This window comes from Pundamilia nyererei, unplaced genomic scaffold (assembly GCF_000239375.1).
Source record: "Pundamilia nyererei isolate P.nyererei 1_Seehausen unplaced genomic scaffold, PunNye1.0 scaffold00025, whole genome shotgun sequence".
Taxonomy (NCBI): domain Eukaryota; kingdom Metazoa; phylum Chordata; class Actinopteri; order Cichliformes; family Cichlidae; genus Pundamilia; species Pundamilia nyererei.
The window spans coordinates 507,148-531,093 of NW_005187426.1; the positions used below are offsets into that span (position 1 = coordinate 507,148).

The following is a 23,946-nucleotide window of genomic DNA, read 5'->3' on the forward strand; positions in this document are numbered from 1 at the left end:
TTTTTATGTTCAGTCTCAACTGTTACGAAGTTGATGTGCAGTTAATAAGTGCAATAAATATTTATACTGGAAAAGAAAATCGTGAGAGAATCGTGATCTCAAGTCTAAGCCAAAAAATCGTGCAGCCCTAGTAAATAACATTGTATGTATTGAAGATAACCCTTTACAGCAAAATGAACATGTCAGGCTTTGCATTCTTCTCGTAATCAAGGGCAGGCTTTGTTTGTCAGATCATGGTTAGAATGACTTTCAACAGGTTTTGTCTAGATTGCATGCTTTAGTGACATGACGCACAAATGCAAGCTGACTTGAAATTCCGAATGTTTAATTTTCATTTGAACAATAACATTGGGCGTAGCCTTGGCTTTATTTTCTTTGTCATGCAAAGTGGACACCAATGAATGTGCAAGCAGATTAATGCTGTAGTTCTTGTTGACATGCAGAGGACGACCCAGACAACTAGGAAGTCATAGCCTCTTTTCACAGCTTTGACAGGCTTGTTTGCTACACAGGCTAAATGAATTACTCTTGTAGAAGTTCATAGGCTACTAAATACCTTTTTATTCAATGGTTTAAGCAACAAATAAAGTAAAAATTCATTGTGAATCATGTTCATTCTGACTTCCTTCCACTAAGCTTTTAATATACTTTCTTCCTGGTTTCACTATCAGTGGTTTAGACAAGTGTGGTTAGAGAGGGCAGCAGGACAGGTGTATAACATGTTGGCTGACAGTTTTACACACACACACACACACACACCCCTTATCCTAAACAAAACCATAACCTAATCGTAACCCTGACATTTAAAACCACGTTTTGAGCCTCAGAAATCCCTTCAGATTCGTATGGACGGGCATTTTGTCCCCATAAGTGACTGTTGGTCCTCACAAATATAGAGGCATGCTAATTTTCTGTTCTCACAAACATGCCTAAACGTGTGTGTGTGTGTGTGTGTGTGTGGGGGGGGGTTGATAAAAAGAAGTTGCAGTTTGGTATGGTAATCTTTGAATAATGCGTTACCAACATCAACATGTTGTGAAACTTTTAAGTAAGTAACAGGAAATGACCTAAAAAATCATCACCCAGTAAAATGTTTCATCTTCCTGTTGGTGTTGTAGTAACATATCAGTGTTTTGTTTTGTTTTTTGTTTTTTTTATAGATGCTCTTTATATTTATCTGATTGACTGAGGTGATATTTGTAGTTTCCGCCAGTGGGATTTTGATTTCGAATCTTTACGCTTTGTAGTTTGCAGCACAGGATGCTGATCTTTAGAACCTGACCATTTTCTCAGCAGGCAGATATTATCTGCTGATATTAGCCATTTGGTGGTCTGTTGTGTGAGGAAAATATAAGAACTGATTATTAACTGATTAATTCAAGATGGAATTAATTGAAATGGAAGAAACACCCTCCAACTACATTATGAGAGTGGCTGTTGCATAGTTTGTCCATCAAAGGGTGCTCTGCAACTTCCATTTTTGCAACACCTGGTTGATACACCACAACAAAACAACTAGCTGATTGAGATCTGAGTCAGGTGTAAGCGTAAATGAATAACAGCACATAAGAAACATTAAGAAATCTGTGCTTTTTTTGTGTTTAAACCTCAACTGGCTTTACATTTTGATTGCTATTAAGCATTCAAGGCTAATGCAGCCTTGAATGCTGATTAAGCGCAAGCTGATACATGCTGATATTAGCATATTACAAAGCCCATATTTCAACTAGCACATTTATTTCTATGTCTGCTGGTTATAAATGGATTTGCATTAAGTTTTACCAGAGGTGGGTTTTGCCTGGATATGATCAACAGCTAAGGTCTACCTGTATCTGGATCAGGATCTGATGTAAGAAAACTGATATAAGAAAAATAGAAGAAATGAGAGACCCGCTGTCTTTCTTAGTCATCTTATTTTCCGTCATCACTGAGGTTTCAGATCAGTCAAAAAAACTGTTTTGAATTTGGTGAAAGCAACAATGCACAGTGTGAAAACTAACCGTTTGTTTTCTCAGGGCCCCCAGGGTGGTTTTAAAACCACATCAAAGAATATCAAGAATAGTAAAGTGCTTTTTATTTTAATTCTTGTCATGTCCCATTGTGCAACTGTTGTTGTCAACTGAACACTTCCTCATAGCTGTATAAATAGTCCATAGACTTACAAAAAAAACTATGGGAGATTATTAAACATTAAACAAATTTCCCACGTGTGGGACTAATAAATCTTATCTTATCTTATCTTGTCTTATCTTTAATTGTATAGAAACTATAATGAATACATCTGAATACAGCAATCTATATTTGAATTCATAAAGAAAGGAGTGGTATGTATGGCAAAATACCTTATGTTAGGTAAACAGTTACAGTGTTTGCAGTTACTCTGAAACCCAAAGAAGAGAAGCAAATTAGGGGAAAAAAGTGGAAATTGCCTAGTAGATGTTTTTTGGGTTACCTCTGTTCAGTCCCCAGGACACAGGAATTTTTAATAAATGCTCAGAGGATTTGTGCTGGTGGTAGAAATACCAAGGAGAGGGCAGTTCTGAGCCTTTAGCGTTAGCTGAGTGAAGCTTTTTCATCAACAGGAATTTTACATGTTTTGAAAGTCTTTGTCATGTGTCACATGGTTTAAAAAAAAATTCATCTTTGTCTCTGCAGTATGATAACGATTACAGCAGTCACATAAAGGAAGGGGACCACCAAAATGTAAGTGCTACTGTCTAATTTGTAGTTTGTAAGATGATTTTTGTTGTTGACTAGTTAATATGCAAATCAGCTTTAGGCACGACTGGAGAAAAGGGCTGCGTCTGACAGTTTTATCCTAAGTTGCATCTTTGTGGTTGTAGAATTTTGCAACGGATTGTCCCTTTCATGTCTCTATGCTGGTGGTTTTCAGCATTATGCCATGCCAACAGCAGTGTGGGTCTTTGGCCGACGCGTGGTTATATCAAAGTTTAATTCCAGATTATTGTGCTCTGTTTAGAATGAGATAGAACAGTAGGCTATTTGTGGTTCAGCATCCAGTGTGTGTTGTCCATCTTTTGTAGCCGGTCAGGGTTAGGAAGCTGAGCTGGGGTGATTCCAGGGTACTGGGGTTTATTCGGTGAAAGATTCATGGCTTGCTGGAAAGGCTTAATAGTGATTAAATAATCCACTGCCTAGACGAGAAGCATAAAACTGCACAGAATACAATCTTTTAAAACCTGTAAGTGAGTATACTTTGTTTAGTTTTTTTTAAATTAAAGTTGTATAAATGTGACAAAAATAATACAACCCAAACAGTAAAGAATTAGGAAAGCTGTATTAGAGTCTCGTCAAATTCCTGCACGTGAACAACAGTCTGACTTGAAATCAGTGCATGAAAGTAAAATGAAAGAAGTCCTGTGATAATTTTGTTGTTAAAGATTAAAAAGTTATTCTTCACATAAATAGAGGTGGAGCTATTATACTGTGGTTAATAGCATTACTGGTAATAAATTTGAAGTTTAAATATTAATGGTGCAGTGACCCATAATAAAGGCAAAAAACTGTTTTCTGATCAGATACTTCCTGATTAAAAAGCTGCCCAGTTTGTGCGGAAGTAGATGGGGCACTTTGGTAATACTACTAGTAGTAAAGTAATAATCTTGTTTTTCTGTTCAGTATGAGATGGACAATGAGGCTGTGAACATGTCTGAGAGTGCCAGAGATTCCCAGAGGTCCTACCTGCTCACCGTTAACTTAAAGGAAGGACACAACTTGGTCATCAGGGACCGCTGTGGTAAGGAGCTCATATCGGCACTACTACAACTCAGCTTTTTGTTCCAGATTATTGTGATGTACAGCAACACCAGCATTAAAATACACAGTCTGAGAAAAACAGAAGATCAACAGGCACCGCTGTGATGCTGATTATCATCCAGGAAACAGGATCAGTGCAGAAGCAAGTAATACTTCAGCACAGTGGAAAATGAGAAGTGTGGCAGTGGAATCCTATTCAACTGATGAAACAAAATGCCTTTACCCTCCCACCCGAGGATCATTGTCTGACTAGAGCTTCATCATTTTAACTTCCCCAAATTTTCCTCTGCATATGATTACCTTACTTGAAAGTTCAGTGTGCTGTAAAAGCAAAGATGCAGTTACCTGTTGGTGTATGTTTATACCTTAGAGCTACACGCCTACTTCTTTTTTTTTTTTTTTTTTTTTTTTCTGAAGCTGTGGCTTAATTCTGACTAGATCTTACAATGACATGCATCACGTATTTTCTTGTGTATGCCTGTGGCAATGAGTAAGTGTTACTATTGTTATTGCTTTGTCATCTTCTCATACTGAGAAACGTATCTGAGTTGACTTGCTAAATCTCTTAAACTTTATGAATTATAATTCCCGTAAACGTGGACAGATGCTTGGGCCTACAAAAGGGAAAAAAACCAAAAACGAAACCCTCCGCCATTCCTCATAGTCTCTTTTTTTCCCCCTGTATGTGTCAGTGTTGACTCGTGTGTTTGGCCTTGACTTGATAAGGACAACCAGGAATGTCTGTTTTGATTACACGCAGTGTTATTAACTCCAGGGACACAAAAGACAGCTGAGTGTCAGGTTAGCTGTGAAGCTCTTGTAGCAACACGAGCAGGATTCCTTGCAGCAGTTTAGAACCTGTCTGAGCCACACCCAGCAGTCAGTACAGAAAGCCTTTCACTCTTGGATTATATTTTCCTCTTGAGTGTGCCTGCATGTTGACACAACCAGACTGTAGGTAAAGATAAGATGGAAAATAAAGAGGATGACAAGAGGCAAGCGGATTTGGTTTCACCACATTGTTAAGACCACATGGTGGTTTAAAAGCATGAACAAGCTTTTATTTTTTTGGTTTTGATCAGATTATACATTCAGCAGTCGCAGCATGCGGTGGCAGCTGTTTTGCTAATGACTTCTTGTGTGAAGGGTCTATAAAGCCTATTCTAATAGCAACACCACAAAGAACCGGGCAAGCTCATGTAATGTAACGAAACAGAACAGTCTAAGCTCCTCATGAAGTTTAAGCGATGATCACAGCTGTGTTTGGTAGACTGCTGCCCTCACCTGGTTGATTGAGAGACAATTCAAAAGATACACCTCCTACTTCCTTTACTCTGAAGTGAAAATGATACAGAACAGCAACAGAAAGTGAGATTTAGAAGTTTCAAAAGTGACTCCATGTGGAATTTGTAGTGTTAATCTTTGGGCCTGCCTATATATGTTAGTGTTTAAAAGAAACTCGCACAAAACCTGCAAAAGTGATGTTTTCAGTTGCAGTTAGTTTTCACACAGGAAGCTGAAATGTGATTGGCTATTGTTTCAGGAAGTTGTGGTTACATCGGTTGGGACCACATCCTCCATACAAAAATGAGAGATCACACAGAGCAGGTCAGACCTTCTACGTAATAGTGCAAATTGGTACATTTACATAGAAGTTGAAAAACAATGGAGTCAGTGTTATTTAGAAGTAAATGTCAAGTTGTCAAGTATTTATTAAAGACAGTCATGATGACAACGCTGCTTTTGAAAGATGGAAAAGAGAAGTTGCAATAATCATGCTTTGTGTTCTGAAATAACATGTCCTACAACTCATGATGAATATTATAATGTTACTAAGTAGGATCATGTCATTTTAATTTATTAAAAATTATGGACTTTATTTCACTCAGAAATAAAAAATAATTTTATATTCTGGGGCTACACAGCAGGATTTGGGTTTATCTAGGTAACTTCTTATTTAGGTGTGTTGCCATGCTAACCTAGGCTGCAGACCTAACATACACGGAGCAGGTTGGGTTCAAGATTAAAGATCATTAAGGGAAAAAAATCCCAGTTACTGACCAGTTCTCTGAAAATAGTGTCACCATTCCTGGAAAATCCGTCAGGCTCGTCTGTGCAGATATCAGGAGGGTCTTTTTTTTCTTTATTAATAATCCTCACAAAAGGAAAGAAAGAGAATTTTAGATGAATTATAGTTTTGTAATAGTCCTAAGTCTGTTAACTTCCACAGTCAGCATTTTTTGCTTGCTTTTCTTCCTGCCTTCAAATAGGTTAAACTTTATAGATTTGGTTGGCATTTTTCAGTCTTATTGACCAAAATCTTTAAAGTACTCACACAGTTCTCACATACTTATACAGAGATTCTAATACTAAATTACTATAGAGTGCTTTTGCTCTCACATTGCAGATTTCTCTGCAGCACGTGTTGCTTTCAGTCTGTATTATGTGTTTAAGATCTCCGTATATGTCTGGGGTCATAATTTTGTGCTCCTTTGTAAAATCAGCCACTCTGCTAACAGTGCATGATTCCACCCCTTTGTGTGAATGTTCTCATAGCCTGACTGGGAAACCCTGGGTTAATTTGGTGTGTTGTTAAAAGCGATGGCTGATTTTAGTGAATCAAGATAATGAATAAATACCCTACTTATATTTATCTTGCTTCATATTACAGGGCCCTGATGATGTCATTCCAAAAAGTATGTTTGTTTGTTTATTTGTTTGTTTGTTTTCTATTTACTGGTTTGCAATATTCATTCTCAGGTACCAGCGACCCCTACGTCAAATTCAAATTGGATGGAAAAACATTCTACAAAAGTAAAGTGCTTTATAAAAACCTCAACCCTGTGTGGAATGAGTCCTTCTCTTTGCCCATTAAGGATCTGAATCAGAAGCTTTACATCAAGGTAACTTTTTTTTTTAATGGTCAGTTTAATAAAGGTCATGTCTACAGTGTGGGAAATAATGAATGTGAAAGTTTTAATGAGCAGCTTTAACACTGAGAGTCATAGTCTGTTGTGGAAATGTACATGTCAGTGCATGTTTTCTATCCTTCGTTATGTAGTTAGGGTGACATTTTTTTGTCAAAGTGTTATGAAAATCAATGTATGATTAGTGTCTGTGCACCTTTCTAAATCCAACAAAACGGCTGTTATCACTCTGTATGAGTTTTCAAGGATACTGCAGTAGGACAGTCAGCACAGTTCTCCTTACATGAACTGTCTTGTGTTAAAGGACTGTTGATGTTTGATATACAGGTGTATGACCGTGATCTTACAACTGATGACTTTATGGGTGCTGCAAGTGTCCTTCTGAGTGGTCTGGAGATGGACAAGTGAGTATGGTGATGTGGAAGTGCTTGAAGCAGCTGGACAGAGCTCTGTTGAGGTGTAGCATGTAAATTATAGTGATCCTGGAATAATAAAATTGGAAAAATAATATTGAACAAATCACCAGTTTTCTCAATGAATATATTTCTAAAGGTACTATGCAATGAAATTCTCACTAGATGTTGGCAAAAATGCATCTAATCCACACAAGCAAAGAAATCAAACCATAGATGTCCATAAATGATGTGTTTCTAATGAGAAATGACACAGGGAAAAAGTATTGAACACCTGAAGGAGGCTCAAAAACCTTTGCAACCTTGACCTGTATGCACGCTCATTACCTCCATTTCTGAAGAAAACATATGTTGAAGCATGTTTAAAGTTTACTGATCAACATTTAGACAAGGCTGTGAACATACCAGCAGTAAAATTTGAAGGTGAGAACATCATGGTGTGGGGCTGTTTTCAGCATACGGCACTGGAACGCTTCATGTAATTGAAGGAAGGATGAATGGAAAATTGTACAGAAACATTCTTAATTACAAATCTGTAAAATCTACCAGGAAGATGAAGAAGAAACGAGGGTGAATGTTTCAGCAAGACAATGATCCCAAACACACAGACATGGAAACTTTCAGTTGGTTTCAGAGAAAGAAAATACAGCTGCTAGAATGGCCCTGCCAGTCTCCTGACCTGAATCTAACTGAAAATTTGTTGAAAGAACTGAAGCTCAAAGTTTACAGAAGGGGCCCAGGGAACCTTCAGGATTTGAAGGCTGTTTGTGTGGATGAATGAGCCAAAATCACATCTGAGGATGGATGTAACTAGTTTCTCCATACAGGAGGCTTCTTAAAGCTGTCGTCACCAACAAAGGCTTTTGTTTAAAGTCTTAAATAAATTTCAGGTTATTGAGAATCTGTTGAGAATTTCATTTCAATAGCACCTTTATATATACCTACTTATAAAATTGGTGACGTGTTCAATACTTAGTTTATTTCACATACTGAAGTAAAGTATTTCCAGGCACTGCATTGGCTCAACCCATTTATGGGTTTGGCAATGCAGCTGCATTTAGCTTATGAGTGTTGAACTTTACTTTCAAAGCATTTGCCCATTAATTATTAACATTGCAGTGGCTGCTTTTACTGTAGAATTTATTTTTAGAATGTGTAGTGTGTCTGTAATGTGGGAACAGTTTGGGATTATAGTGTGGGTGCTTTTCCACATTTCTACACTCCTCTTTGAACCTGAAATAAATTACCTTAATGAAAGTAACCTCCAAGAAATTGTCACCAAGTTATCAAATGCCTCGTTATTCTATCTAGCTCAGTTCTATACCAGTTTGTGCACACACAACCACTCCCACTTATGTTTATGGCCTTACAGTGAGTAACTGAGTCCAGGTGCATCTAAGGCAAAGCTGCAGTGAGTTCAGTCTGTGCCCTCGTGTAGCTCGGCTTGCCAGTACAAGTGTTAATTTTGACCTGAGACCTTTGCATTACCCCAGTGTTAATTAAACACCTCTCTTGTCCTTTGTCAGCAATTTAAATATGAAGAAGTAAAATTAATTGCATTGCTGTGGTATCATATTGCTCTAAGCCTTAGTATTTAATGCAGTTTTGCTCTGCATATCTTTTAAACATACTTTTTGACAATTATTGCATAGAATACATTTTCTCTAGTTCATCTCCTCAGTGATCTGATGCTTATATTTTTACATCCTGTGGTGCTTGTTCTGAATAAATTCAAAGGCATGCTCGATGGCACATGGCTGCCCATCTCTCATCAAAAACCCGCTTTGTTTTCAGGGTCAATGAGATGTCTTTGCGCCTGGATGATCCAAACAGCCTGGAGGAGGACATGGGCGTCGTATTGGTGGACTTGAGTCTGTCACTCAGAAATGGAGACAGCAAAAGAAGCAATGTATATCAAGCTCCCTCATGTATTTGCTCCATGCTTTCAAGCAGAAGGCAGACTTGTCGTGCATTGCATTTATCGTATGTCTGTGTTTGTGTCTCTGTTTCTGTGTAAAGCCTACTAACTAGTGTCATTTTGTTTTGCACCTAAAATGCATGCTCCTGGCGGCAGAAATGGCACCAAAAACGAACACGAAGTAGTAGGGTAAGGCATATGGTGGCTGGAACACATAGGAAAGACTTCATGGACCCTTCATTCTAATCAGTATTATACAGATATCTGCCAAATATAAAAAGGAGAAAAACAAATGAGGCCCATTGGTCTGGTGAATTTTTTTTTCACACCATGTTCAGGTTTCACGATTTTTCTAATTCAGCTCAAATTGGTAACAAAAGGTAATGTAACAAAAATTCTGACAGTAGTTCCTTTAGTTTTGGCAGTTATCTGTGCCTCAGTTGATTCCACAAGAGGGCAGCAAATCATTTTATTTCACAAATCAGGGCGCAGTATCTTGGAAGAAATTTAACAGATGTACTCAGTGGTTTGAAGACTAAACTCTTTCAGTAGTTGTTAGTCAGTGTTTCCTTAATTAACTGACTGGACATATTCCTATTTGGTACTAACCTATATACAAATCAGGGTAAATTAAGTGTTTCAATATTTTCAGTGATAATTATAAAAGGATCCCAAATACAGAAGATTCCTGATCCCAGTTAACTTGATAGCAGCAGACCAGCTAAAATGAATATAGAGTTTGTACGTTGTCGCTTTCACTCAATGACTACAACATATGCATTAAAAATTAAATAAACCCAAATTCTTATTTTTAGCCCAGACCTGAGAGGCTATAGTGGAAGTCCCATAACAAGGTCACACTTATTATGGCACCTTATTATCCTATGATGATAACCATAGGATTGTTCCAAGAAAATAAAAATAAAATCCTGTGATCACCTTTGACCATTATCATAAAAAAGCACAGATGCTTACCAGCATTTCCCAGTAACAAGTCCAGCTGTTGTCCTGCCTGCTCACTGATGAGGTATTTGACTCACAGAGTTTAGTTGGGGAATGCATGCTTCTTTTTTGTCTGCCACGCTATTGTCTGCAGGTCCATTCTATGTACTGCATGAAGCGATGCTACGCAAGATTAGACAGCTATACACGTGGCAACATTGCACATTCGCAGGATTAGTTAGAAAAGCTTTTGACTGTCTGCATGCCTATAAGTTTGAAGTTGTTTTCATTGTTGAACAGATGTACCTACTGTGTGCATGTGCTTCAAATTCTTCTTGTAGTCTGCCAACTGCATGCTGTGCAGCTGTTAATTAAAAAAGCGTTTTCTGCATGTGTCATTACAAAGTTGGCTTGATCTGCAGTGATTGAATCTGGCTTAAAGTTATCTCAGGGGTACACTGTGTCTCTATATAAACTCAACTAATTATCTTAAAACATGGCTTCCAATTATACATGAAAGCTTTACCTAATCTCTGAGAATGTTTCATTTACCTGTCTTCCATGGGCAATTGTTATAATGTCTCAAACATGGTGGTGGTGGAACTGCAGGAAACTGAATTTGGATTTTCTTTTTTTTTTTTTTTTAATATAATATTTTTTTTGTATCCTTTAAAAAAAGCTGAAATTGAATGTATTGATTTATTTTTTTTAAATTTAAAGCATTACCTCTCATTCCTATCATTATTATTATTATTATTATTATTATTATTTTTGTATCCCTACTTTTGCAGGCTGGAAAGCATTCTCAGCCTATTAGTTTGTCAGAAGAGCTGAAGAAGAGTCAGCTGTGGACAACTGTTTTGTTGGTGACTCTGGTTGAGGGTAAGAAGCTGCCGGTGGACAGTCAGGCAGGTCAGTTCTCCGTTCTCTTCAAACTGGGAGAGCAGCGATACAAAAGCAAGGTATATCTCAACAGAAGACTGTTGCTCTTAATTTTTTCCTCTTCCTAATGTGTCTTTGTGATTCCTAACCCTGTTCCTTTTTCCCTTTTGTAATTTAAAGTGTGTAGATTTTTTATGTTAGCCTAACCTCAGCTGATTTCCAGTATTCACAGTGACTTATATTGTATTTATTCATTTATTTAGTTGTTGTTCTCTTCATTTTGCTCTTTTTTGGGGGGGGAGAATACCACACCACACTCGAGAGAGGTGCGCCCAGAAAAAAAAAAAAAAAAAAAAAAATCAGATGAGAGTCACAGAAAACACCAAAGCTGATATATTGCTCTTTGCTCTGGATAAAATGCCCCCTGATGATGACATGAGTTACTTTGGCTTGGACACTTTCTTATTTCTTAATTTAAAACCCACAAAATCAAATGAAATTTGAAAAGTGAATTTTCAAGCTAAATGATGCTAACAAGCTGCATTGTGTGTACTTAAATTTAAGTCTATTCTGTTTTCAACTTAAGGAAATCATTTGCTCAAATAATCATTTAAAATATGACTAGATGTGGACGTTAAGCCTTAGTAATCTTTTTCTGAAAGATGCATGGGGTTGGTTATTCTTTGTTCTTGTTTTCATGTCAGCTTAAAATGTATCTTCAATCTATAGAATTATTAGGCCCAAATCACTTTAAAGTGCTTTTATTAAAATATACATTTGCAGAAAGGCCACATGAGGTTAATGCCATTGCACTGAAAATAGACTTTCAAAAGTCATAAAAAAATCCAAATATTGATGTAATAGCTGAATCGGTAAACAGATTTGCATTTCAAATTGATTTATAGTTTATGGTGCATATTCCAGAAGCTCTTTAACAAAAAAGCATTTGTCTTAGTGTTATTTTATATCTTGTGTGTCTAGTGATGAACAGAATTATCACATTTTAATTTTCCCAACATTCCTGTTAAATAAAATGCTGGCAGACTAGTTTTCACTTGTAAAATCTAGAAACATTTGTACACATAAATCCCACTGCATTATTAAACAATCACCTAAAGGCGATTCTTATGAATAGCAGCGTAAATGTGGGATGAACTAAAGTCATTATCTGCAGAGGCAGGGTAAAACAGGGTGAGGGACAGCACAGCTAAAAAGATGACATTGCTAGAATCTAAAAACATCACACATTTGCTTTAGTGCAAAATCCAAGTGACAGGTCAGTTATCTTCTGCCATTAACATATTTCAAAGTTATTTCAAATATCTGCTGTTATGCAGAAGCAAAAAGACCCAGGCAATACTGAGGGCTAGTTTCCAGCAGTGCCAGGAAAAGAGCAAAAAAATGATCAGGGGGGTCTTGTTAAACCCATTTGCAGACTAGAAAGTACTTGTCAGAAGTAAGTGTTGATGGAAAACTGTCCTTGGTTCAATGTATGAGCAAAGGCTAGCAAATTGGGAATGTACAGAAAAGGAGAAAAGAAGGTAACAAATGTTCCAAACCTGGAGCATTTGGGAGGGAGTTGCCTTTGGAGAAAGGTCGGCGATGGCTCTAGGTGTCTGCAGGCAATAGAGCTGCATGGCAGAGGTTCTTATAGGCTTGATTTTCCATAGATGGGTCTGAGGACTTGGTTATTAATAGTGGTCTCCTCAGTCCTAGCAAGTACAGACAGAATTTTATCCATGACTGAATACCATCAAGGAGACTTTTGATTGGTCCAGAATTTGTTGTGCAGCGTGACTATGAGCGCAAATATACAGCCAGAGTCAGAATTATCTTCAGCCACAAAAACATGGAGTCCTGAAACAGATGGCGTGCCCCCTGATCTCACAGTCGTCTGGGATTATTGTACATGGAAAAAACAAATGAGACAGTCTACATTTCTTTTGTTTGCTGCACGTTACGCAAATAAGGGTAACTAATAAATAATTATTGTTCAAAGTAACCTCACTTTGCAAAACTTAGTATTTCATTGAGCATTTTTGGTTTCCGTTAACTGATACTGGGTTTATCAGAATCTGAATCAGAATACTTGATTAATCCCGAAGGAAAATAGGGGAAAATAGGCAATACAAAGATGCCTTTGGTAGTGCAAATGTTAAGCCTAACCCTATAATCTTTCATGTGACCATAGATCACATGGGGGGAAAAAAACACAAAGCCATGAAAAAAGAAACGGGCCTAGAAGGGATCTAAAATGGTTTTGCAGCGTGTAATATGACATGGCCGGTGTCTGCTGCATCATCCAGCTCTCCTGGCAGCTGGATGATGTCTGGCGCTGATGCTCACTTTTATGCGCTGTTGGCTACGTACTGTCATTGATGGTTATTTCGCGATCGTGCAACATCATGCATTACACATCAAAGCAGCGTGATAACGAGCAGCATTGCTGATTTTCTTTTCCTTGTCTTATATCCAGGTGCAAAGTGACGGTAATTATCTGTTCTCCTGTCCATCTCCTAATGTGAGATGGAAATTTCTGATGTGTCTATCAGAAGCTGCTAAACCCCAAAACTAGTCTGTTTAGAAAAGAAAAACAATTAAAGTTAACATCTGGACATGATGCAGATACTTTTCTGAATTTTAAATAAAGGGCCAGCTGGAAATCTACAAACACGTCAGTCAAGTCTGTGTTTTGAAGACTTTGCAAATACGCTGACTTATATAAGATGTTTCTTCACACTTTAAAGTGAATTTCAGTGTCATTGTTAATTGTTGTGAGTTTTTTAAAACAACTTTTAAACAGTTTTCTTTTCTTTCTTTTTTTTGATTCAGGATCACTGCAAAGTGCCAAATCCTCAGTGGAGAGAGAGGTTCACCTTCAAACAGTTTTTCAACAGTCCGGAATATCTGGAGGTGGAGCTCCGATCCAAGGAAGGACGAAAGGCTGCGGAATCCCTGGGGAAGTGAGTGTGTTCAGCTATTACAGTATTTATTTGTGTGATTGCCCTTTAATTAAAATAAAAAGTGGTTTCTGGATTTATTTATTTATTTAGTTATTTAAATGAAAGATCTTTGCATATTTTTTTTTTTTGTGTGTGTGTGTTTGATCTGGCCCAAATGTGTGGAACTTGTGTGTGTACAGGCGTTGCGTGAACATGTCAAAAATCCCTTTGGATCAAAGGCAATTGCTAGAAATGGAATATGGGGGAGGACACGTGTGTTGCCTCCTTACGCTGACCACGTGCAGTGGCGTCTCCATCTCCGACCTCTGTAACGCACCACTCAGTGAACCCCGTGAACTTCAGAACCAGCTGGACAACTATGTCAGTATTTTTGCCGTTTAACTTCTATTTATACTGCACAATACCACCAACATGTTTAAATATATAAACACTTTAAAATGCATTTTCACTTTGAACAAGCCTATTCTCTGCTCTCAGAATATCATTAGCTGTCATTGGCATCAACTCCACAAGATGTTGTTTGTGTATTGTCTTTTTGCCACCTTAAAACTATCTGGCTGTTTTTCTCCGACCTGAATTGCCTGAGGTGTATATTTACAGCTGACCTCTATCTGAAGGACTGAATGCTGGCACTGCTGCTACGTGATTGTAAAAGTGTGCTGAAACAACAAAAATCAAATATTGATACATTAATAACAAAATAAATATAATGGTGTGCTGTTAAACACACATAATTGATAATTTCATAAAAAAAAAGTTCCAGCATTCATATGTCATGCAAAAACCTGCTACTTTGTTTATTTTGTCAGTTTTAAAAATAATTGATTCACTTATTTATGAATACATTTCATCTTATCCCCTTCTATCTATTTCTATATTTTCTTATGACATTTCTTTAAGAGAGCTGAGCTGAGTTCAGTGCCCAACAACACATTTTGAAAACAGGTGGAAAATAATACACAAGTGTAACTGTATATGTTTACATTTTTTTAAATGTCTAAATTATAATGTAAATATTAAAATAGGAAAAGTCTTTACATTGGGGGAATGATACTAATATAGGTAAAGTAATACAGAAGCAAATTAAAACAAAAGTATTAATGCCACAGTTTACATTTAGGCTAGTATGTACATTTAATTCTAATATTTTGGTGCATTTTATGCCATACTTGCTGAATGATTAGCTAATAGCTGGCTGTAGCTCAGGTGGCAGAGCAGGTCAACCACTAATCAGAAGTTTGGTGGTTCGATCCCAGGCTGCCTCCTGGCTACATGCCAAATGTCCTTGGGCAAGATGCTAACCCCATGTTTGCCTACTGGTGGTGGTCAGAGGGCCCGGTGGCGCCTGTGTCCGGCAGCTGTGGCTACAATGTAGCTTGCTATCGCCAGTGTGTGAATGGGCGAATGACTGAATGTAGTGTGAAGCGCTTTGGGGTCCTTAGGGACTGAATAAAGCGCTATACAAATGCAGGCCATTTACCATTTTAATAGCGTCTAGAGGGATGCTGCGAATACGTTCTGTATAGTAAACCATGTTTGTCATTAAGCTTGTTTTTAAATAATCCAGTGCATTAACAAACAACAATAACAACAACAAAACATTTTGACATCCATGTTTTGGGGTTTTGTTCTATTTTTTTTTTTTTTTTTTGTCCTCCACAACTCCATCCTTTAGCTTCGACAGTAACTCAGAAAATACGCCCTTGGCACGACTTTAAAAGAGCAAAACTTCAGCTAAGTGAGCTAACTCAGAGTGGCTGTATTCTGTTTATTAAAGCTAGTAAACATGCCAAGAAAAACTGTTTTATTGTGTCAGTCTGTAGAGCAAACATCACATCTAACCCTAACATAGGCTGAAAACACGCATTTACTAAACTAATAATTGGGCTTAAAATACAAGTTTGAAGAACTGAAGTGTAAATATTTAAGTCAAAGTCATCCTGAAAACCTACAGCCCTTTCTGCGCTCTGTGTTAAGGGCCAAGAGATGGCAGTATGTGCCTGGTAATGGGTTACTGCTAGGTCTGTGTTAAGCAAATGACATTCTTTCGTGACAAGTTGCTTTTAGGCAGAAGTGTCTGTGTACATCTAAGAAATTTAAGGTCTGGAAATGCAACCTGACCATGCAGCTAGACTAGCAATGAAAAGAGATGCCGTGACAGAAATAAATTTAGCCCAAGAAGGGAAAACAAGTCCAGATTGTAGCCATTTGGTAAACTGTACTTGATCATGTACAGAGAGGAATAACTACCTATAGTAGATTGTTTTGGAGACACCACCCCATTGCAGTCTGCCTTAAACGCTGTTATCAAAAGCTTTCACTTTAAGTGCTATGCTAGTTCATAGATGTTAGATTTGCAGCCACTGGTTTCTTTTCATTCCAGAAAAGTATGAAAATACTTGCAGTGACTTGATGCTTGCTTGTGATGTGTAACGTACTTTGGTAAGCATTCATTTGCAATTGTGTGGCAGCCCAGTTACAAGTATGGACTGTTTTGAGCACGTGCCTTGATAGTGTATTTAAGGTTTAGTGGAAAATGCTGATGCCTAAAACTTGCAAAGAAAATTTTTGTTTTGCAATATAAATAAATTTAGTTGATGCCTCCCTCAACTAGCATCGTCAAAAGGTTTAAGGTGTAAGGCTCAAAAGGTTTTATGGTTAAGAGTATTGCGGAGAACCTGAAGTAACATCTTATGCTGTCACATAAATCTGGTTTTAGATTGAAGGATTTCTTATTTTTGTGCATTCACTGCTGAATTAAACACTCTATTTATGCTTTGCAGGTTTGCCAAACCTAATTTTTCTTGTCTGCTTACTGTCTCTCCAGAGTTTAAAAAGGTCCCTGACAAATCTCCGTGACGTTGGTTTCCTTCAAGTCAAAGTTATTAAGGCTACTGAGCTGATGGCTGCTGATTTAAATGGTATTTCATGCATTTAGATTCGTCTTAATGACAAATTTAAATGAAACACAAGAGCCCTGCTATAAAGTTTTGAGTGATGTGTTCTGCAGGCAAGAGTGACCCTTTCTGTGTGCTGGAACTGGGGAACGACAGACTACAAACCCACACGGTCTACAAAAGCCTAAACCCAGAATGGAATACAGTCTTTACATTGTCAGTTTGGGTTTCTGTTTCCACACCCTTTTTGTTATTTAAACTGAAACATATTATTGAACATTACTTTTCTTACATTACTGAACCATTTTACTGTTTTACAAATAAATTGAAATATCCTGACATATTGCTATACGGTGTGCTGATTTGTAGGCATCTGACCTCGTTCTATGTCTCTGCAGCCCTGTCAAAGACATTCATGATGTTCTGGTGGTGACTATCTTTGATGAGGATGGAGACAAGGCGCCAGACTTCCTTGGAAAAGTTGCCATTCCTCTGCTTTTGGTACGTACAACCTCACTAAGAGTCTGTGACGTAGACAATAATCTATTTGCACTCTGTCTAAATTAAAGTGAAGAGGGCGATAACACTCCAGCAGGCTGAAGACTTGCTAAGATGTAATCCAGCGTGACTGATGGTCAGGTTCATGGCTGAGTTCAGCACCTGATGCCCTTTCTGTCCTGCAGATCCGCAGGGGACAACAGATTGCCTTCCCGCTGAAGAAAGAGGACTTAGGTGAGCTGTCGAAGGGGAGCATCACTCTGGAGCTGGAGGTTATTTTTAACCCTGTAAGTAAAGGTTCACCCTGCAATGAGGACACGATGGCTTTGAAAGGCAGGCCTCATTCTGTCGTCTTCTTATTACTTTATCACTTTTTTTTTTTTTTTTAAATCAGGTCAGAGCAAGTATTAGAACCTTCCAGCCGAAGGAGAGATATTTTATGGAGGACAATCCCAAGTTTTCCAAAAAGGTTTGATACATCTTTTTACATTTATTCACGATTCATAGTTAACAAAGTATATTTATGAATGGGGAAAAAGTAAACAAATAAATTGACTTTCCATAACATCAAATTAAAATTTCAAGTTGCTTGTTTATTTATTTTTTTCACTGGTTAAGTCTTCTGAAACTCAGCTGGAACATTTTTTTTAAATGGGCAGAAAATGAGTCTGCAATTATATTGATAATCAATTAAAATTATTTTGTGAGCAAAAAGTCCCACTTTCAGTTTTTTCTGGTTGAAAATGTGTTTTTAAACAAATGTGCTAGATGTTAAAAAAATAAAATAAAAATGATTTTAAGAAATGTGATATTTTTGTGATGCTGAAATATTTGCAACTTAAACCCAAAAATTTTTTTGGAAACTAAAAAAAGACATGACAAATTGAACAAATGTTAACATGTTTTTACCAATTAGCTCTTTAAGAAATGGACATAAAAAAATTAAGTACTTTTTTTTTTCCTTTTCTTTTCTCTGGAAAGCAAAATGACTCCAAAAGCAGACCTTCCTTTGCTTGAATTAGTTGAATTGGGCTTTAATTGAGGCCAACTTTGACTGAATTCTTGTTCACTGTTCTGCTACATTAGTTTGATATACAGTGTGCAAGACAGGGTGCGAGACAGGGTGCCTGACTGTCTGTACTTCCCACAAAGACTCATTGTTGTCAGACAATACATTGCTCACTAACGCCAAAATTGGCTTACACACACCGTGGACTTGGTTTGTAACGTGCAGGTTTTCAGTCTGTTTTAATATTGAAAGACCTGTTTGATGAAATCAGGTCAGATTACTGACATTTTTTGCCCCCTGACCACAGTGGCTCATGCCAAGGCATACCAGCTCCTCTCGCTATTCCTCGAGCTGACTGGATGCTTTTTTTCCTTTTTTTTTTTTTGAAGTGTGGTATGGGTGGAACTCCTTACAGAATTAAATCCAAATACCCTGAAATCAGTATCAACTATGACCATTTTTTCAACACAGCTACTGCAGTATTTAACTGCTTTGTGTGTTTGTCTTTCAGGCTCTGGCCAGGAACGTGATGCGTGTTCAGACATTGTACAGGGCAATCATGTCGACTCTGCAGTACATCAAAAGCTGCTTCCAGTGGGAGAGTTTTCAGAGGAGCCTGCTAGCCTTCCTGGTGAAGTGCTTTAACTGCTTATCAACACACTATCTGCATTTCCCTCTGTTTTCCCTCCAAGGCTGCGGAAGACAACCGCAGTCTGGCCAACCCCTACTTGAACTCTCCTAGAGAGAATCTTAATCAATGCAGCACTGGGCTCAGCAGAAACACAGGCTTGGCCCTGGCTCTGTGTTGGAGTGGACGCTTTCAGTGTTGCATGTCTCCTGGATGTAGAGTTAAGCCTCAGCTGGAGAGAGTAGAGTCCCACCGGAGTCGAGATAGTCTATTTTTGTTCTGCTTCCCTGACAACTCATTAACCCTCTGTCCGGTCTGTGCTCGGTGTGATTTAGACCCCATTATGCAGACAGAAGTTCAATTAAAAGGCTCTTCAGAGATAAGGCTGATTCTCCGTCCTGTCATTGTTGAAGACAAGTGTTAAAGCAAATGTGAAGACAGAAACATGGGAGTAGCCTTTCAGCCTCTGTCTTTAAACTACAAAATAAAGTGGGTGCTGATCTTTTTGGAATTATTCTTTCAGAGATCTGGCGTGATAAAAATGGCATACAGCAAGTTGTTCATTAACTATGCAAGCAATCAAGGTCACCTAAAGTTCCTTTTGTTTTTGCAGCTCATGGCCTGTAGGTGGCAATAAAGTTATGTCAAGCGTTTAGACTTTCTTAACAGACTAAAAGAGATACTGTAAGCCAGCCAGTGGTACAGTTTGTTCAATTTGCCGTGAAAAATGGGAGCTGCAGCACAGAGCTGTTATCTGAGCAGCAGCCACTCTGTGTTTTAGCTCTGAGTCGTGCATTTCATTTTTCAGCTTGGGATTACATTGATCTAAGCTGTGCCGTCCCGGATGAAGTCGGGGTCAGCGTACTTTAATAAGAAACTGTTTGCAATATTTGGTCTTTATTACAATATAAGAAGATTCTTATTTACATAATTATGAAGAATGTTGCGCGCATACTGTGTTGATTATAAGCAATGATATTATTATTTTACCTGACAGCTGAGACACACATACGCTGACGGCGACATCATACAAGCAGGAACAAGTGCACAATGTACACACACATCCTCCCACTGCATCTCGGTGTTTGAAAGACAGTACCATCTGTACTCATGTTTTCACACTAATGCTCGCTGCCTTTTCAAGCCTCAGCGAGAAGAAATAAATGGCTGCTTAATACCACCACATAAGCGTAATGAATCAGAGCTTCACTCCTCATGACAGGATACAGTGACGAGCTACCTGCACCATCTGCCGATTGTCAGTTAGACAAAGAGCTTTCGTCAGTACAGTATGCTTTAGATGTGCCTTGTTAGGTAGTGGTTATCTCAGTGAGAAGCCCCAATCCCAAAGGTGTTAGTCTTGTCCTAACCACTGAACTATAATAGATCACACGCTGTTCCTCTCCTTTACTTTATTTCTGAAATAGCACTTGGTGTTTAGCTTTTCTTTTTATGGGTTACCATTTCTTGTCAGTGCTCTGAGTCAAGGGGAAAAAAAACACTGAGCCTGTTTCCAAATAGCACTCTTTTTTTTTTTTTTTTCATATTCTTATCTGTCACCCCACAAAAAATGCAGCAACAATGTTGAAAAGAGTGTGGTCACATGTGCATCCACCTCATCCTCTTTTTGATTTCTGTGTTATTTTCTGGCAACTTTGTATCAACTATTTCTTAAAAGGAGGCTCTACAGGCATCTTACAGTGCCTCTAAATAATTTTTAAGTCGCATTAATGCCTTTTAAAATATATACATGAAATTTATATAGTTTTGAACTAGATTTGCAATATAAACTACACACTAACATTGGCAAGATAAATTGTGTCTGTTCATCCAAAGCTGATTGATTTTGGAGCGTGTCCACAGTGCATTTACAGTATTGCTCTAACCCTCCTCACCCCTTTACAGCAGGCTACATAATCCTTTAAACCATGTAAGTGACTGTCAGTCTAGTGACTTTTTAAGTGCTGAAATAATTGGAGATAAAGCCAAGTTAAATTTGTAACAGTTCTTATAATGGTTAATCACTGGGCGGTATTTTAGGGAGTGGGTAACGCGCTCAGTGTTACAAGATTTATTCTCACTCATTCTTCAGTTTATAACACATGAATATGTAGACCAAAAACCTGTGCTTAGACTTCAAGGTTTGACTGCTATATCCTTACTTATTCTGGCATAGCCATTAGCTTATGATGTTTAATGTTAGGGAATCGTTTTAAATTTTGGGTGTGTGTTCAGTTTTGCGACTGTATGACTCTTTTCCACTTATACCACTGTTAGACTACATTTTAACTGTTAGTATTATGCCATAATTGTTACTTGTGGGTGCACTAGGTGTGCTCTTCACTCACATGTTCGCACTAAAAAAAACAATGAATGGTCCAAAGCGGTTTTTGTGCCATGCAAACCCTTCCCCCAAACATGAGTGTGGAAATCCTGCTGCTTTCTATAAATGCGCCAGCCTCCAGTTCAGTAGCTGTCCCAGCATAACATATCCTTTTTCTTTTTTTTTTTCCCCCTGTGATGTGGATTGTATTCCCAAAGTCCCCTTTTGCTGTTGAAGACTGTGTAATGCTTCTCAAGCTGAAATGGGCTACAATTATCACAATCTTTATGGGCTGAGTATACATTTCCACTAAAGCGTGACTTGGCTTTCCCCTTACCCTCGCTCTCCCAGTCATTACAAAGTCCTCACTAATAAAACATAACCCTTCCAGTGAGGAACTGGTTTCATCTCCTCTCCCAGGCCCTATTTTGGCTTGTGATAACACAGGCAAGAGCGTGCTTGGCTTTTTGCACATTAAAGCTGATGGTGGTGGTGATATTGGCGGAGGTGGTGGTGCTGGTGGTGGGAGGGGCGGCACTGATCTGCCATCTTTTATGTCAGTTGGTGCCTCAGAGGAGAGTGATGTCTTCACCAGATGTTCTCTTCTATTTTTATTAGCATATAAAAACCTGTAAACCCTTCCCAATGCTTTTGGCCCGCTGCCGTTTTGGCTTGTACTACCTCTCTGATAGGATTATTTTATAGTTCCATTTAGCCATGCAATTGAGATATCACAGGCTATGTTTCTTTATCCTTTTTACCTTAGCCACACAGGTGGAATGGGCATCATAAGTGCCATTATGGATGGTAATTGCATATTCACACAGAAGCTCCCTGAGGCTGTAGTGAATCGGTCAGCTTTAATGTACAGAAGATGAAAGAGATGGAGCAATTAGAGCTATGTGGCTAATGTCAATGCATAGTCAGGAGTAAGTGTAAGTCCTACTGAGCAGAATGGTTTTCTTTTGCTGTATATACAGGATGGATGTGACCTCATGATGTCACCAGTTGGTTTGCGTAGTCCTCTTTTGAATCCTAAAGCTGAGTTTTTTTGGCAGTCACCGTCTTGGGTGCGTTTTTGTTTTTTTGTTTTTTTTTGTTTGTTTTTAACTGGATATGAAAAACAAGCAGTAGGTCTGACTGAGAAACCAAGGACACTGCACACTCACAGGATAACTACTTGCCAATCTCAAGGTAGCCATGCTTATTCTCCATTTATCTTCTAATCAATTATACTCTAATTCAGGACCTGATGGAGATCATTTTCTGTTAGATATCATGTCAAAGAGCATTAACATGTGGCTGAGACTATTAACTCATCAGCAAAGTGTTTATTGAGGTTTGAATTCAAGAAGTTGGGTCATTCTGTCATAGCTTTTTATGGAATTGAACTTGATTTTTCAACCAAAGGAGTCTTCCCCTTTAACAGCAGATTGGCATCACTCTTTAGACCTAGAGCCTCTAGCCATTTATATACCATCTATACCTGCATATGCAGTCTAACTGCAATTAGTGTGCAGAGTTTGTATAATGAAAGGGCAGCCTTCATTAGCTTGACCAATTATCTTACAATCAATTTAATAACAGATCGAATTCCTGTTTGGTTGATCTAAAATGTAACGCTTCCCCTTTTGCCTTCATTGATGTCTGATTTCTGGACCCTCTGCCCGCAGGTGTTTTTGGTGACAGTATGGTACTGGGAGTTTTATATGCTGCCCCTCTCCTTTGTTCTGCTCATCTCGTGGAACTACCTGCAGATCCAATCTGGACGGGTCAGCCAGGATGTGGTGAGTTGAGAGCAGCTTTGTCAGCCTTATCCATCTTCTCCTCTTTCTGCCAAATGACCTGCTGGCTCTTATTCACGCTTCTTATTTCTTTATTTTGTAGAAAAACAGCCTCTTAAGCCACATTTTGTTCTCATAATTAAAGGCTGGTATGTTTCCATAGCAACCCGTCGCACATGGCTACATAATACATAATAATAAAATAACACATAATACATAAGCATTGAAAACTCACTGAATAGACTAATGTAACAGACCATTATAGCCTAAGCTAATTTACAGCGCTTGTCCTTTACTAACGCAGTTTTCTTTTTTCCCGTTCCTCCTCTAGTTTTTGTCCTCGGCTTCACTGTAATTGGCCTGCTGCCCTGTTCTTGTTGTGACTGGTCAGATTAGAAAAAAAGTTTTTATCTCCTACAATGTCACAAGGTCACAATGCTCTCTGCTTTTTTTTCCCCCCCAATGTAACACTCTGAAGAAGTATTGAATGTGAAACACAAGGTCTGTTTAGAGAATGCATTAATGGTGGTTCAACACAGAATACATGGTAGCAAATTTTATACACCAAGCTCTGCTCACACAACAATACACATTCAGTTAATGTGTTGACTATTTTTTTCCCCCAATTAATTAACTTTTCAGGTGATCTGTGTAAGAAAATTGTAAAACATTAGTATTATTATTATTATTTTTTTTTAATTTGACTAAAGCATATGCACTCATACATAAGTCAAATGATCGGTTGATTATCAAAATAAGTAACAATTTAGAACATTAAAAATAGTGGGCAAATTTTTTGCAGAAAACATTATCGGCTCTATATATGTAAGTATACAGTGTATATGTCCTCAAAGAACCAGATCTGCATGTTGATCAGATCATGCACATAGATTCATTTGTCACAAGGAAGCATAGGGTAAAGATTTATAGAATTTACTTTGGAAATCAATGCAACGCCCTCTGCAACTGATTTAAAGTTTTTATT

At 38.0% G+C, this 23,946-nt stretch overlaps 1 protein-coding gene across 2 annotated transcripts in view; it reads left to right on the forward strand.

Annotated features, from left to right (window-relative positions):
• Window positions 1-23,946, forward strand: part of LOC102204371 (multiple C2 and transmembrane domain-containing protein 2-like) — a 44,881-nt gene that overhangs the window by 15,274 nt on the left and 5,661 nt on the right. The window contains exons 3-18 of one of the 2 annotated variants that reach the window (XM_005727535.1): window positions 2,656-2,703; window positions 3,640-3,757; window positions 6,538-6,680; window positions 7,032-7,108; window positions 8,912-9,026; window positions 9,192-9,224; window positions 10,769-10,939; window positions 13,692-13,822; window positions 14,002-14,182; window positions 16,650-16,743; window positions 16,833-16,935; window positions 17,118-17,220; window positions 17,403-17,504; window positions 17,612-17,686; window positions 18,738-18,857; window positions 22,851-22,964. In XM_005727535.1, coding sequence (XP_005727592.1) covers window positions 2,656-2,703; window positions 3,640-3,757; window positions 6,538-6,680; window positions 7,032-7,108; window positions 8,912-9,026; window positions 9,192-9,224; window positions 10,769-10,939; window positions 13,692-13,822; window positions 14,002-14,182; window positions 16,650-16,743; window positions 16,833-16,935; window positions 17,118-17,220; window positions 17,403-17,504; window positions 17,612-17,686; window positions 18,738-18,857; window positions 22,851-22,964 — 1,728 coding nt within the window. The remainder of the gene's footprint in view (window positions 1-2,655; window positions 2,704-3,639; window positions 3,758-6,537; window positions 6,681-7,031; window positions 7,109-8,911; window positions 9,027-9,191; window positions 9,225-10,768; window positions 10,940-13,691; window positions 13,823-14,001; window positions 14,183-16,649; window positions 16,744-16,832; window positions 16,936-17,117; window positions 17,221-17,402; window positions 17,505-17,611; window positions 17,687-18,737; window positions 18,858-22,850; window positions 22,965-23,946) is intronic. The other variant, XM_005727536.1, reaches the window with a different exon arrangement.